The sequence below is a fragment of the Haliaeetus leucocephalus genome, unplaced genomic scaffold (genome assembly GCF_000737465.1).
Source record: "Haliaeetus leucocephalus isolate CR32 unplaced genomic scaffold, Haliaeetus_leucocephalus-4.0 Scaffold339, whole genome shotgun sequence".
In the NCBI taxonomy this organism is placed as follows: domain Eukaryota; kingdom Metazoa; phylum Chordata; class Aves; order Accipitriformes; family Accipitridae; genus Haliaeetus; species Haliaeetus leucocephalus.
In genome coordinates, this window is record NW_010972775.1 from 8143288 (window position 1) to 8156696 (window position 13409).

General features: G+C 39.3%; 1 protein-coding gene across 3 annotated transcripts in view; it reads left to right on the plus strand.

The window, feature by feature from the left end:
- Positions 1–13409, plus strand: part of ALDH1A2 (aldehyde dehydrogenase 1 family, member A2) — a 57155-nt gene that overhangs the window by 21044 nt on the left and 22702 nt on the right. For 2 of the 3 annotated variants that reach the window (XM_010571765.1, XM_010571766.1), the window contains exons 2-5: positions 2960–3064; positions 3262–3402; positions 4993–5122; positions 10985–11046. In XM_010571765.1, the coding sequence (XP_010570067.1) occupies positions 2960–3064; positions 3262–3402; positions 4993–5122; positions 10985–11046 (438 nt within the window). Of the gene's footprint in view, positions 1–2959; positions 3065–3261; positions 3403–4992; positions 5123–10984; positions 11047–13409 lie in introns of those variants that run through there. The other variant, XM_010571767.1, reaches the window with a different exon arrangement.

Sequence of the window (13409 nt, forward strand, 5' to 3'; positions counted from 1 at the left end):
CAGATCACACGAGGAACCTATGTGTTTATGTATATACTGTAACCTTAAACAAACATCCTTACATCTCCTTTGGCTATCTGCTCCTGAAGCTGCAAGCTTTTTTCCCTTCCTCTCCCTCCTCAGTGCACCCCGCCACATGCTGAGCATGGAGTTAACTCCACTGAACTCAGTGGAAAAGATGACAGCAAAATCCTTCTTCCATACAGGTCACAGATCTCAGAGATTCTTTGTTTCACTTACAGTCCAAAAAGTGACAATGATACACTGGAGGATTTTGGCTTATGGTGTTAGTCACTAGAGATCATACTGGTGACTCTGTCATTATCTTATTTTGGCTGAGTTAGCTCCAAAATGACCTAACGGGGACCAGTACTTCAGTTTGCAAAGCAGTGTAATCACTGAGCAGGAAGACACCACCCATGGTCTGAGGAGCTTACAGTCCAAGGACATGAACAGGTTCAAGATAAATACAGTGTGCAAAGAAAGCGATAGATGAGTAATGGTGCAGTAGGTCCTGGGTTCCGCTGCCTCTGACAACGAAAACAAAACTGGGGGGAAAGTAAAAGGTGGACTCTGAAATGGATGGAAGGGCACACAGCAAAGTGGCTGAGGCTAGAGGCACAGGGAAGATGAGGAAACACGATGGAAACATACCCATAAAAGTAAAAGCACATGTAATTGTTGGTTTCTATGCACAGTTGTTACGTTGCCAGGGTCTTTTCCAGGCAGGCACAGGTTCCTTCTGCCCATGTCCTCAGTCAGCTGGACATGAGTCAGCTCTGAACCAGAAGCTATGTCACTGCAGTTAGCATGGCACTGAGCCTGAGCTAATAAGCCCTGCTGAGAAGAACACAGCTACAATGGCTTCCATTTGGCTTGGAGAATAGGTTGAGCAAGCTCATGTCTGGTAACAGAAAACTCACATGCACATTCATGTGCAAATATGAGTGTGCAATTTCTTTACTTTAAAATGCACAGGCACACCGGTGTGCTCACCGTGTTCTTTTCTTTTACGGACACTTCATACCTTTTGGTGTTGCAACTGTTCCTCTTGAGCTTTCTGACTGTATTTTCTCTTGGCTGCTTGTTTTGCTAGAACAGTGTTGGGTTTTTTTTTCCCAGCTCAGTTTCTTCTCATCAATTTATAACTAGCTCTCTACTTGCTTCCCTCCTTCCTTACAGATATGTTAAAACTTTGGTGATGCTCTTTCCTTAAACACCCAGCATTTTGATGCTTATGCTTTTTTTGCCATCAAACAACTGGTAAACACTTGAGTTAGAGTAAGTTTTAAACTATTTAGTTGGCAGGCTGGTGCAGCTATCCTCATTGTACTATTCCAAGCCTAAAAAATCAGCAGTTGATCTATAATCATATCATACTATTCTTTGACTAGAAAAGACAGGTATTACATTCCATTCATTTCCATGTGAAAACCATGTCAATTTTTTGTCCTGGTTTTGCCACATCAAATTTTGCTATAAAGAAAGCAAACAAAAAAGGAACCAACAACCTGACACCATTTAAGCGAAATCCTTACATTTGAACTGTTTTCCATTGTCTCCCTGAACTCATCTGGCTGACGTGAGCCACGTACCAGTACAAATGTAACAGCCTCTTTATTGCATGGTAGTAAGACAGCAGAAAGTGCAAGATTGAAGAGGTGGCAAACTACTACTCTGGATATGTTTGTGATGTTTAGTCTGCCTAATCAGTGGGACAGATTTTTGTTCTGGCGTCTGTGGTGGTTCTGTGAGGAAACTGGACCTGTATAATTCGTTCTTGTTCCGTAGCCACGGTCTAAAAAGATAGGCCAGTTTCTACCACCTGAATATCTCTGGAACCGAGACTCCTGAATCTTTCAGGGGGTCCCTTGGCTTTCTACTCATCCACAGTCATAGGATCTGTATGGGGCACGGGGCTTTGCTTTGCTTTAACCAGAGAAAGGTCCCTGCCTCTATTAACACAGCTTAACCCCTCATGCAAAAAAGGGTGGTGAACATTCCTTCTATCTAGGGGTGAACTCCTGCCTCCAGTGAAGTCAGTGGTAAAATTCCCATTGATTTCAATGAGGCCAGAACCTCCCCTTACACATTTGAAGTTGTATTTCATGGAATAGAATGAAAGAACATTGATACCTGAATGCCAAGGAACCCATATGGTGCCTGGATTTTTGAACACTTTCATTCTTAGAAAGATTTCAAGGACAGGAAGAGTCAGAATACCTGGAAAACCTTTCACTCAGTCGTTTTTCTTTCGTATTTGCTAATAAATAATTGCATCCTGTTCTTGAAAGTCATTCAGTAGAAAATAGCTGGCATGTATGCAGCTACCACTAAAAATCTACTTTAAATAAACTCATTTGTCATTACCTCTCTCAAGACAGCTGTTGTCAACACCATTAAAATTCAAATTTGGTTTGCCCATGACAATTAAAATTATGTCAACACTGAGAGAATTTAACAATTTCCATTGTTCCAAGCAGATAAGCAAGTTAATTCTGTGCTGCAAGCCATCACTGTAGCCATAATCAACTGTGTATTGAAGAACTGTGATGTTTGAGATTATTCAGCCTTGACTGGGTTGTATCAGTGACCAAATGTTTACTTACTGACTTGAATGATTACTCCAAATCCTTGTCTTGTCTCCAGCAGTTTCAAGGCTTTTTGTCTGATACAGGTATTTCTTTTTTTAGTTTACTTGTTACAGTTTTTGAACCAAATCTGAATGTCAACCAAGTTATTTAGTTTGATGTTGCTTCTACAGTGACGCTGCCACAGAATACAGAAACACATCAGGGGCTGACCCTTCACCTGAACTCTTGAAAACCATAATTTTCACAGGCATAAATAAGTTTCAACTCTTTTGTATTAGAATCTGCAGCCTTTCCTAGGAGTTTGTTGTTATATACATTACTGTTTGTTTATGCAGGAGGACTGATGACTTTTTTTCCTTTTCTAGATTTTCATCAATAATGAGTGGCAAAATTCTGAAAGTGGGAGAATATTCCCAGTATATAATCCAGCAACAGGAGAGCAGATCTGTGAGATCCAGGAAGCTGACAAGGTAACGCATCCCATGAACGGGTAGAAATGCATAAATAGATCAAAGCAACAGGTCCAGAATAGCACTGTTGGACAGTTCTTTTATTAATCACAGTTCCAAGACCCATCACGTGACTAAGGTTGTAGAGTAGCAAATTTCATAAGCCTGGTAATATTATTTACCTCAGTGCCTTTGGTTTTTTTCTTCCTTCTTAACAGATTGATACGGACAAAGCAGTGAGGGCAGCTCGCCTTGCTTTTTCTCTAGGTTCGGTCTGGAGGAGAATGGATGCATCGGAAAGAGGCCAACTTTTGGATAAGCTTGCAGACTTGGTCGAAAGAGACAGGGCAATTCTTGCTGTAAGTGGCACATGAAAATTAACAGTCAAATCACCTGTCAGTTTTACATTCTGAGAGCAACTCAGTTCATAAATGTATTAATATGAATTATATTTAAAAACTACACTCAGCTTGGTGGCTAAGATGGCTGACTGTCTACTTAAGACCTGATCCAAAGCTCACAAAAGTCAACAAGATTCTTCCAATTGACTCAAATGAGCTTTAAATTGGACATGAATGGGTGTGCAGACAGATGTATGCCTGTTTTGCATGCTTGTAACTTTTCTAAAATAAAAAACGGAAGACTGAGTGAAGTGATTTGTGCAGATATTAATGAAATGGCAGGTAAAATGCTTAGTGACACTCAACTGGTAACATGAATTCTGGGTACTGCACTATTTCGCTCACGTTTGAAGCCATCTAAACGGTGGCATTGTTAATGTTGTTTTCCGCATGTCAAGCGCTTTGAACTAAGCTGGTGAACATCTTAATTCCAGCTTTGTCAACACTTAAATCATCTTACCACCAGTGTATACTGTAAAATCGCCACAGGGAGAAGGAAGTGCACAGCAAATCAAGTTTACTCTGCCTGTCATTTGATTTTTATTTCTAGAGCCAAGTTCTTTACTGAATTGCACTGCAGGCAATGCCATTAATTGCTCTTGGGGATATAAGTCAGTGCAGAATTAGGCCTCCATTCTTCTCTACAGAAACTCATTTGATGGTTGGTGTGTTACACATGGGTGTACTTTGCCCATTCTTAACGATTTCTATTAGACAGCTATTGAGAATGAGTTAAGCTACTCAACATCTTAGGATATTGGATTGGATTCTTTTTGCTAAATGATCTTAGGAACCCCTAAGAGGATAGCTTATAAGATACTTTTAAAAATAGGAATATTAACTTAAAAATAAGGACATTAGCTTGTTAATTTATGAGCTTCCCTAGAGGAGAATTTGTTTATTTGATGGCAATAAATAAACTGGCTGTACAGTATAGATATCTCAGACCTCAGCAGGAGTCTTGGCAGCCATATAGAGAAATTTTTATATTCACATCAATTATATAAAGAGGGATATGTCCATTCTTCTCTTTATGGATTCACATCATTAATATGGGGTTACAAGGAGCCCCTTCTCAGCTGTTATCATTAACATAACAGAACCTAGCTTGACAGGCATTTTTATCTTGGCTCCTGATTAAAGCAATTTAGCATTTATGTATCTGGACCAAATACAGTGGCTATTAGGTCCAAAATACACACAGGCACATGTACATGCATGTGGACACACACACAAACCCACAAGACGGACACATAAACACATGCACACACATGTTCTTACAATCATAGTCATTCCAGAACACTCCAGAAGGAACCAGATTTTTTTTTAAGGAAAATGTTTTTTGTTCACATTTGCAAAAAGAAGTAACAAAGGGGATCAGATAGTTGTTCTGAACCTTCTGGGTTAAGACTATGCCAAGGTGTAACTGGTTGGTCTTGATTAAAATCTTTGTCATGATTGAAGAGCTGTTAAGACAGTGAATACTTAAGTACAATAGTCTAAAAATGCTACTGTGCTTATATCTCTTAACTCTTTCTTGTCCTCTAGACTATGGAATCACTGAACAGTGGCAAACCTTTCTTGCAAGCTTTCTATGTAGATCTTCAGGGAGTCATAAAAACCCTGAGGTATTATGCCGGTTGGGCAGACAAAATCCATGGAATGACCATTCCTGTAGGTAAGGGGGATTAAAGCACAGGTATGCACCTAAACCTTCTCATGGCCAAATGGCTTAATGGATTACAGCTTCGTGAAAGGTAGAAGAGAACCTTGTTCTGGTCTTCTAGTGTGTAGTATGTTGCTGAAGCAGCTGTTTAAAAGTGAGCAAGGGCTGGACTAGATGACCTGCTATTGTTCTGCCCTACATGCACACCCCAAAGAGTGTTTTGTTTCTTTTGCATGTGTCCATCTGAGAAGGAGATAGCTCAATACCTACATTTAAATATTGCTGCACTTATAAAAATGGATGTGGTATAAGCCTGACAAATACCTTGGAACACATGACAACAGTGTTAGCTGCCTTTTTAAGAAACAGTATGCTTAACATATTTATATCTTGTTTATATATGTCTTCTTACTGCCTATGCAAATAATTTTACTTGGGACTAACACTGGATCCAAATTCATTTATACTTTGAGTGAGTTTGTAATGTTACTATGGAGACCTGTACATACGTATCAGATATATTTTGTTATATATGCTTCTTCAAATTATTCAGTGGAATGAGTTTTATATGGTACGTATGAGATAGATCTTTATGAGTGCTAGGAAATTAGTTATTCTGCTCTTATTTTTTGCTAAAGAGATAAGAAAAAATTCTTAACATTGTTTTTATTTAACAAGTCTCTTCCTCCTGCCCCTCCCTCCCAGCTATTTAACAAATACAAGCTGCATTTTCTGTTGCAAACATACACATTTGCAGTCTGGACTAGATGTACCAACTGCTATAATTATGCAAAATGGCACATGATAGCAAAGAATGATTTTATGCAGGTGCAGTCATTAAGATAAATGTACTCATCTTTTACCTTTTGCATAAAATAAATCTTTGGAAAAACAGTAAAGAAAACCAACACTTATTCTATGGATTCTTTTTGGCTTTGTGGTGCACACTGTTCATTGAGCATGCATGTTTATTACACTTTACTGGAGACCAGGAAGGCACACTCAAAAGTAAATGAATTTTGCTGTTGCCCCATCTATTTCCATAAAATTACATTATGTAATGCAGTATCTGCAGTACACTAGCTTGCCTGTGTACAGCAAAGCACAAAACTATCAAAGTTAGGCAAGCATATAAATTGAAAATGTGGCCCCAAAATTTTCGGCAGGAAAACAGATCATGCAACTCTTATTGCAGAGTTACTCATCATGGTGTTTCAGCTTGTTAAAATTGCAGTATATACTGACTGATGTTTATCATCACTAGTTTCTTTTCACCAAAGAAATGACAATATTAGTATTTCAGGTGTAGACTCCTCTGTAAGAACTCTTGAAGATTTCCACAGTCATTTAGGCTGAGATCCATAAATCCTGGTTTTGCTGCTTGCACTTCACATTTAAACATGCAAAAGTGCAGAGCACACCATAAATTCATATATTCAGCAAATTTCCTGTTCCCTGATCTCTTTCTCTCTGGTCAGTGAATGCCTCCTTCTTACTTGTTAGCCCCACAGGTACGTAGAATTTAGGTTAGTCACCAAAAGGCATTGCCAGGTTAGGGAGAATAAATAATCTCTGCTTATTCTTGTCCTCAAGTAGTGTATCAGGTGAAACCCCTGATTTTTTTCAGTGAGGTGGGCTACGCTGGGGGAGAGAAAGGCACATTTTCAGCATGCCTTCCTAAATGCAAACTTCAGTGCTAACACAGTTATCAGTAGTGTAGAATTGTAGGTCCATTCACAGATTTTCAGGGTATCAATTAGTTCTTCCTCTTGGTTTAACACTCATCTGTATTCCTCTAGTTTCACATCATAAATTTGTCATTCTCATAAAGCTATTTTAGAGCAAGGCCAGTGTTAAACAATGGCGCTCTTTACATTCGCTTACCATCAGCTCATCAAAGGAAACCAAACAAAACAAAAAAAACAAAATAAAAACCCTATTAAATCCGCTTCTCTTTCTGTTCAGTGTGCTAATAAATCTGAAAACTCCCAATCTTTCATCTGTTTCTGTTGAGGTTTTCTTTTCCTCTAAAATAAAAATAGGCAAGTGATAGACAAGTAGAAGAAGAACAGTGCGTTTTACAGTCACATTCCTTTTGGTCCCAGAGCTGCTAAAACCTCCAGACTGCCCTTTGCTTGCTCCCATGCATAAAGCATTGATGATTTAAATTAAAACAGAATGAGGCTAGACTAGAAAACGTTAAACTAATAAACTGAATGCAAGCAAAAATGTATCTTTAAATCAATATATATGATACAGCTTAAAGAACCAAGTGAGCTCTCCTCACCCACTTGTCTGCTGTGTCCTGCTATATGAGGCATGTGACTATTATGCTTGTTATGCAAATCAAATATCCGGGACAGAGACTCCTGATGGAAATCTGAGCAAACCCATCTGTGGAAGGTATTGCTGTCCCAAAGTGAGATCCCTGGATAAATGGGGCTTTCTTTCTGATTAAAAAATAAAAATCTTCGGGCCAGGTGCTAAGCAGCTGCAAATTGATCTGGCTCTATTAATATCAGTGAGCACTGAAGAATGCCAGTTTACATCAGCTGAGAATATTAAAAAAAAAACTCTTAAAGACAAATTTTTAGATTGGATGTGGGATCAGACTGTCAGATCCTCTCAGGCAATGTTCTTTTGGCTGCCATCTAGTAGAAGGATAAGAGTAACAATCATCAGCAATAGCATCTTAGAATAAGTGTCATTAGCATGACTTGTTTAAACTAATCTTAAAACTCTAAAATGTCTTAAAAGTCTCCTATTTAATTTCTGAGCATAGGGGAGCTTTCTATGCTCAATGTTCAGAAAAAGTGATTCATTTCATCAATCTTGAGTTATTTTGCCATGGTAACAGCTTATTTTACATTAGCGATGAGGTGGCTCTTAAATACCTCTTTGGCCTGTCCAGAGGCATCTGAAGCTTCTGAGTAACTTCAAGTCACATACATTCACAAAGATACTGTTAGAAAGCAACCTCAGATATCCCATCTTAACAGTAAGTCTGTGGGTGATGAACTTTCGAAGTAGGTGTCAAAAAGGGCAGCTGTTTAGAGCCTAGTGGAAGAAAGCAGGGCAAGCAACTCTGCATGGGAGGTACTGCTCTGCAGAAGAATGTTCTGCCTACGTTTGGTAGAATTAACCACCATTTGTCTGACTTGGCAAGCAGGTTCAGGTTATCTATAACTTTATGTTATGAAGCACGCAGACCATGTGGCAATGATTATGCAGTGACAATCTAAAGTCAGACAGTGCTAACGTAACTGTGTTGTTACTGTTATGTTGTCACCATCCTTCTGGCTAAGAATCCACCTCTCACAGTACTACTGACTACAAGCTGGTATTTTTAGCTGACTCCTCTATGTGCCTCTTGAGCACTTAAGACAGTTATGCTGGTATATACTTCTCTGTATTTTGACTTCACTTCTGTCTGGTCTGATGATTATTCCTATGGTCTGTGAACCGCTGCTAGCATCTGTGAAAGATGACCTAGAAAATCAAACTGATCATCTCAATTTGTGAAACAAATATTCTCATCTCCACTGGGAAGCTGTTAAGCATCTAGAGATCAAAATGGTGCAATGACATTTTGTCAATGCAAAGCAAACTGACTGATCAGCTATTCTTTTCCTCCTTTTCCTGATGTGAATCTCTTTTCTCTCTCTCCCTCCCTCCTTTATTTCTTCTGTTCTGTCCCTTGTCTTGGTTGCAGACTACTTTCTCGTAATTACTCTGTATCTGGCCCCCAGCTGATGTATTAGCTACTCTAGCTCAGGTTTCTGCTGAGCAAATCCTGTAAAGTAGATGTACAGAAATAAACAGACCTGAAAATAAGTTATTTCTAATCAAATTCAAGTTGAAGTCTTTACTTAAACCCAAGAAGCTTTATGGATTAACCCATTTATTGTTACCAGATGTATATATAGTACAGGACATTGAAGCAGGTTCCTGAAACATACTCCCTGTTGCAAAGTTAGCCCTTTCCCCGATACTAAACAAGGCTGGCTGCAGCTCTGGACTGAATGGGGTAGAGGCCACAGCTGCCTGCATGCTCTCACACCATGTGAAGGAAAGCACATACCCCTGGCATTGGACAGTGACAATGGGAGCAAAAGCACTGCAATCTTCCCTCCTTACTCCCTTCCTCCGTCTGACCATTTCCTATCCTGGTAAATCATCTCCTGCGATTGAGCCTAGGTAACCTCATCATTCTCACATACTTAGTTGAAATTATTTTTCTAAGTAAAGAGATTCAAAATTTTCTAGACGACCAAGTACTACAGGCCACGGGGCACATTCAGCTCATGCCTTTAGTGTAGCCCTTCCTTCAGCTGTGGCCTCACTGAAAACCATTTGACCTAAATTCAGAGGTGGTTTGAGCCTTGGCTAGTTTATAGAGCTACAAGACTCAATTTAGGTACAAAAGTGCTGTAAATGTACTTTGCACAGATGTAGGCCAAGCACGCTAACAAAGCTGATGGTTAGATAATACCTTAACCAGTCCCCACACAGAGCAGGTCATTTTCGTGCTCTTTATCAACTGGGAAGAAACCTACATCGTATCACAGCATGTATAACCTCAGCATGTACTCCCAGACCACAGGCAAGTGCTGAAGCAGCAACAACCGTGCAGCTTTGTGAAAGAGCATGAACTCCATCAGCCCCCATGGCAGTCACTTATACCAGCTGTGCAAAATGAGCCAGCACAGAAACCTGCCGCTCTGAGCAGGCTGGGCCATGTGAAAGGTTCCCACAGACCACGGGCGTGACCCCAAATCACGGATCTGTTTATTTCATGACCTGACTCAGGCTGCCCTGAGCTCAACAGTGCTTTAGTTAAGGAGTACAGATCTAGCGTAGCACTCACTTTAACTAATGATACCTCTCACCCCTGGAGTTTTTTGCCATTTTTGTTCATCAGGACCTTAAAAATAATTACCAGATCAGAGAGTTAATTAAGTAACTCCCTTTAGCCTCATACCATCCCCACCTACTGTTTGTGAATATGCAGCCTGCTTTTCCTGCATCTTTGCTGTTAGGATCTTTCTTAGCCCATGTTTTTATTTCTGTCAAAAGTCCAGTGAGAAAAGCCCATAATTTCCAAGTTTCTGGTTACTTAGTTCCTTCAATTTATTTATTCACTTTTACCTTGCTCAAAATGTTTGTGAAAACTTTTCTTATTCTCTGTTGTCTAGCTGCATGCAACTTTTCCCTGTCAAATTAATTACCCATTTAGCCTGAGGCTGCTTCTGATACAGGCCTTGTTCTACAAGTCAGCTATAAGAGCATGGCTGTATGATGACCCCTGTATTCTTCTTACTGTTGTCTTCTGCAGTAAATTATGCTCCATTACACATCAGTCACAGGCTTCCCCTCTTCATTCCACATCTACAGGTTGTGGTATATCATTCCATTACTTCAAACTGCCTGTGTCTTCAATGGAAGATGAGTGAGATGTATGTTACTCTATTATCTCACAGCTGCTTGTATATATACCTTTATATTGCTGTGTTCCAGTCATGCCTTTCAGGAAATTGCCTTCACTTCTCTCACCCTGAAATCAGCAAAGGCCAGTAAGTGGCTTCCTTGCTACTGCCCTTTTTTGTGCAGTACAGCTTGTCCTCTTTCCCAAGGAACAAAGCAGGTTACTTTCTGATGGGATGCCTGCTTCCTTTGTTCTACAGAAAGAACAATTAGGTTGCTCCTGAACCTACGTTTCCCATGCTGGCTCATGAAAAAACATTTCCATGACTTCTTTATTTCTTTTACTGCCATCAAAGGCTGATCCTTAGAGCTTTCCCCCCCCTCTTTTTTTTTTTTTTTGTTCTGCCAAGTCAAACTGCACTTGAGAGTAACCATGCTCATCTGTTTCAGATGGAGATTATTTTACGTTTACAAGACACGAACCCATCGGAGTGTGTGGACAGATCATCCCTGTGAGTATCTCTACTAGTGCTTTCTATTTATTTTCATTTGAACCAGCTCTCTTTAAAGACACATAAAACATGGTCCTCAGCTATGTGTGTTTTCCATTACGAAAAAAGCTGAGCTCATATTGTTGACATATCTTTAACAGCCTCCCTGCAAATGCTTATTTGAACATGCTAATAGGGTTTAGGCTCTGTTATTAGGAGTTAAGTTCTCAAGTCATAGAATTCTCATGATTAAAACAAGCAAAGCAAAACACAGTGTTAATATGCTGTCAGTGGTTATGGATGTTCACACAACTTATGGAAAATTGATGCTTTGCTGTGGTAGTCTTTTTATTTAGTTAGTTTTTACTGTGATTTAACAGGCTCCTCAGTTCCTGGGAGAATGTGATGCATTTTAATTCCATTCTTTCCTGCTATTTCTTTTACAAGGCTAGAGGAGAAAAGGAAACTCCAGGAGACATATCATTACAATTAACATTGTGTAGCTAATAAAAGACATGAAATGTTTATTTGTTATGAGAGAGAAACACAGCATTTCATCAAATCTAATACTCCCCCTACACCCCAGTATACATCCTTAATATACTCTTGCTGAACACTGCATGGGAATTACACTGAAAGGCTAACTTTTTCAGAAGAACCAGTTAACTGGCTTTGGCAGAAATTTCAATGGGAGGCTCACATATAGCTATTAAGATATTGTGTGGAAGCTTTTTTCCTTGACAAAGCACTGGGGAACTAATCAGGACATTCTCTGAAATTTTTGTTGATGTTGTTTTTTTGTTTTGTTCATGTTAACCACAAAGCCACTAAACAGCAACATGCAGCAATTCCATTAAAAGAGGAGCAGCCAGAAAAGATTACTTTAACAATGTTAAGCCCTTTTTTCCCTATTTATATTTGTTGTTATTTCATGTCTTTGTTAAGGGGTGGCTATTGTGTTTGGCACTCTGTAGAAACTGAGAAACATGCAAACGACTCAGAGAGTCTGTGGCTACACCCGGTCTGCAAACACCTATGCACTCTCCTAACTTGACTCACAAGTGGTTCTTATGAATGAATGATTCCAGAGCTCTTTCCCCATTCTTCAGCCAAGCACATGGACAAGCATTCGCAAAATGACAACCCCAACATCTAAGCCAAAGTTGCTGGACATCTCTTAGGCTTGTCTCATTTTGCTTAACTGTTGAAGAAACTTGGCCATGGACTGAAGCTCATGCCAAAAGCAGGATTTATTTAGTTTAGATTTGTAAAACTCTTTGTTCAGGGTACCCAGCCATCAACCATACTTGTTCATTCTTCCCCTAAGTCTGTCCTCCAAAACTTAAACATGGCTGTCATACGCATCTATTTTAACACTGCTGCTAATCTGATACATATTTCCTCCACAGCTACCAGTCACAGAGTACAGCCCCTGGGCCGCTGCATGCACTTAGCCATTACACTAGCAAATATGTTATTACAAAAATAAAATTAAACAGCAAGCCTAACACTAAACTTCTCATCCTCTTTCACATCCTAGCTTCCATCAAAACATATGCTCTTTGGCAGCTTTGTAGCATAAACAGGGCTATATACTATCCTATAAAACTCGTCGGAGCTCTCCTTGCGATACCATTAGAAGTGCAGGCTGTCAGCACACTGTTGGCCCTATAGCTCCCCTCCCAGGTTTATATACTGGAGATGGAATTAAAACATCACTTTGTCTCCAGAGTTTATAAACAACTGAGGGAGTAAAAAATTGGGTGTTCGGTGAAGGAAAGACAGTTGTGTATTTTTTCAAGCTAGCCAGGGGCTAGAGAGATGTCCCTGAGAGTGGCAGCTGATATGCATCAGGCAATAACATGCTCTGGCCAGCAGCTGACTGTGACTGATATTTTCTATTTTCTTTCCAGAGGAGATTATTACATGCATTTATAAAAGTGACTGTGCAAACGCAGTTATTTTATTGCTCTTGCATTTCCATTGAAATCAGCACAACTATCCACTTAACCTGTTAGGATCAGGCCTTGATGCAGAAAGGCTTGTTATTCTTACCTTTATCCAAAACTTGTTTATGCATCAAACTAATATAATTCACTACATCTTCTGCTGCAGTTAAATGAAGTTGAAATTAATGATGATACAAAATTTTGTATCAGCAAAGAGTGCTTCTCAACTTGTTTTTTACTGTTCTTTTAATGTCTTCCATATAAAATTGCTCAGTAAGAAGTTTTCAAGAAAATGAAATGCTGTGACCAAGCATTGACATTTATGGGTTTTTAATTGTAATCCCCTCAATTACAGATTATATAATTCTGAGTATAAATTTTATATCTTAAGATGTATTCAAGGATAGGAAATTTAAATCCAAAACTACTTCGGCA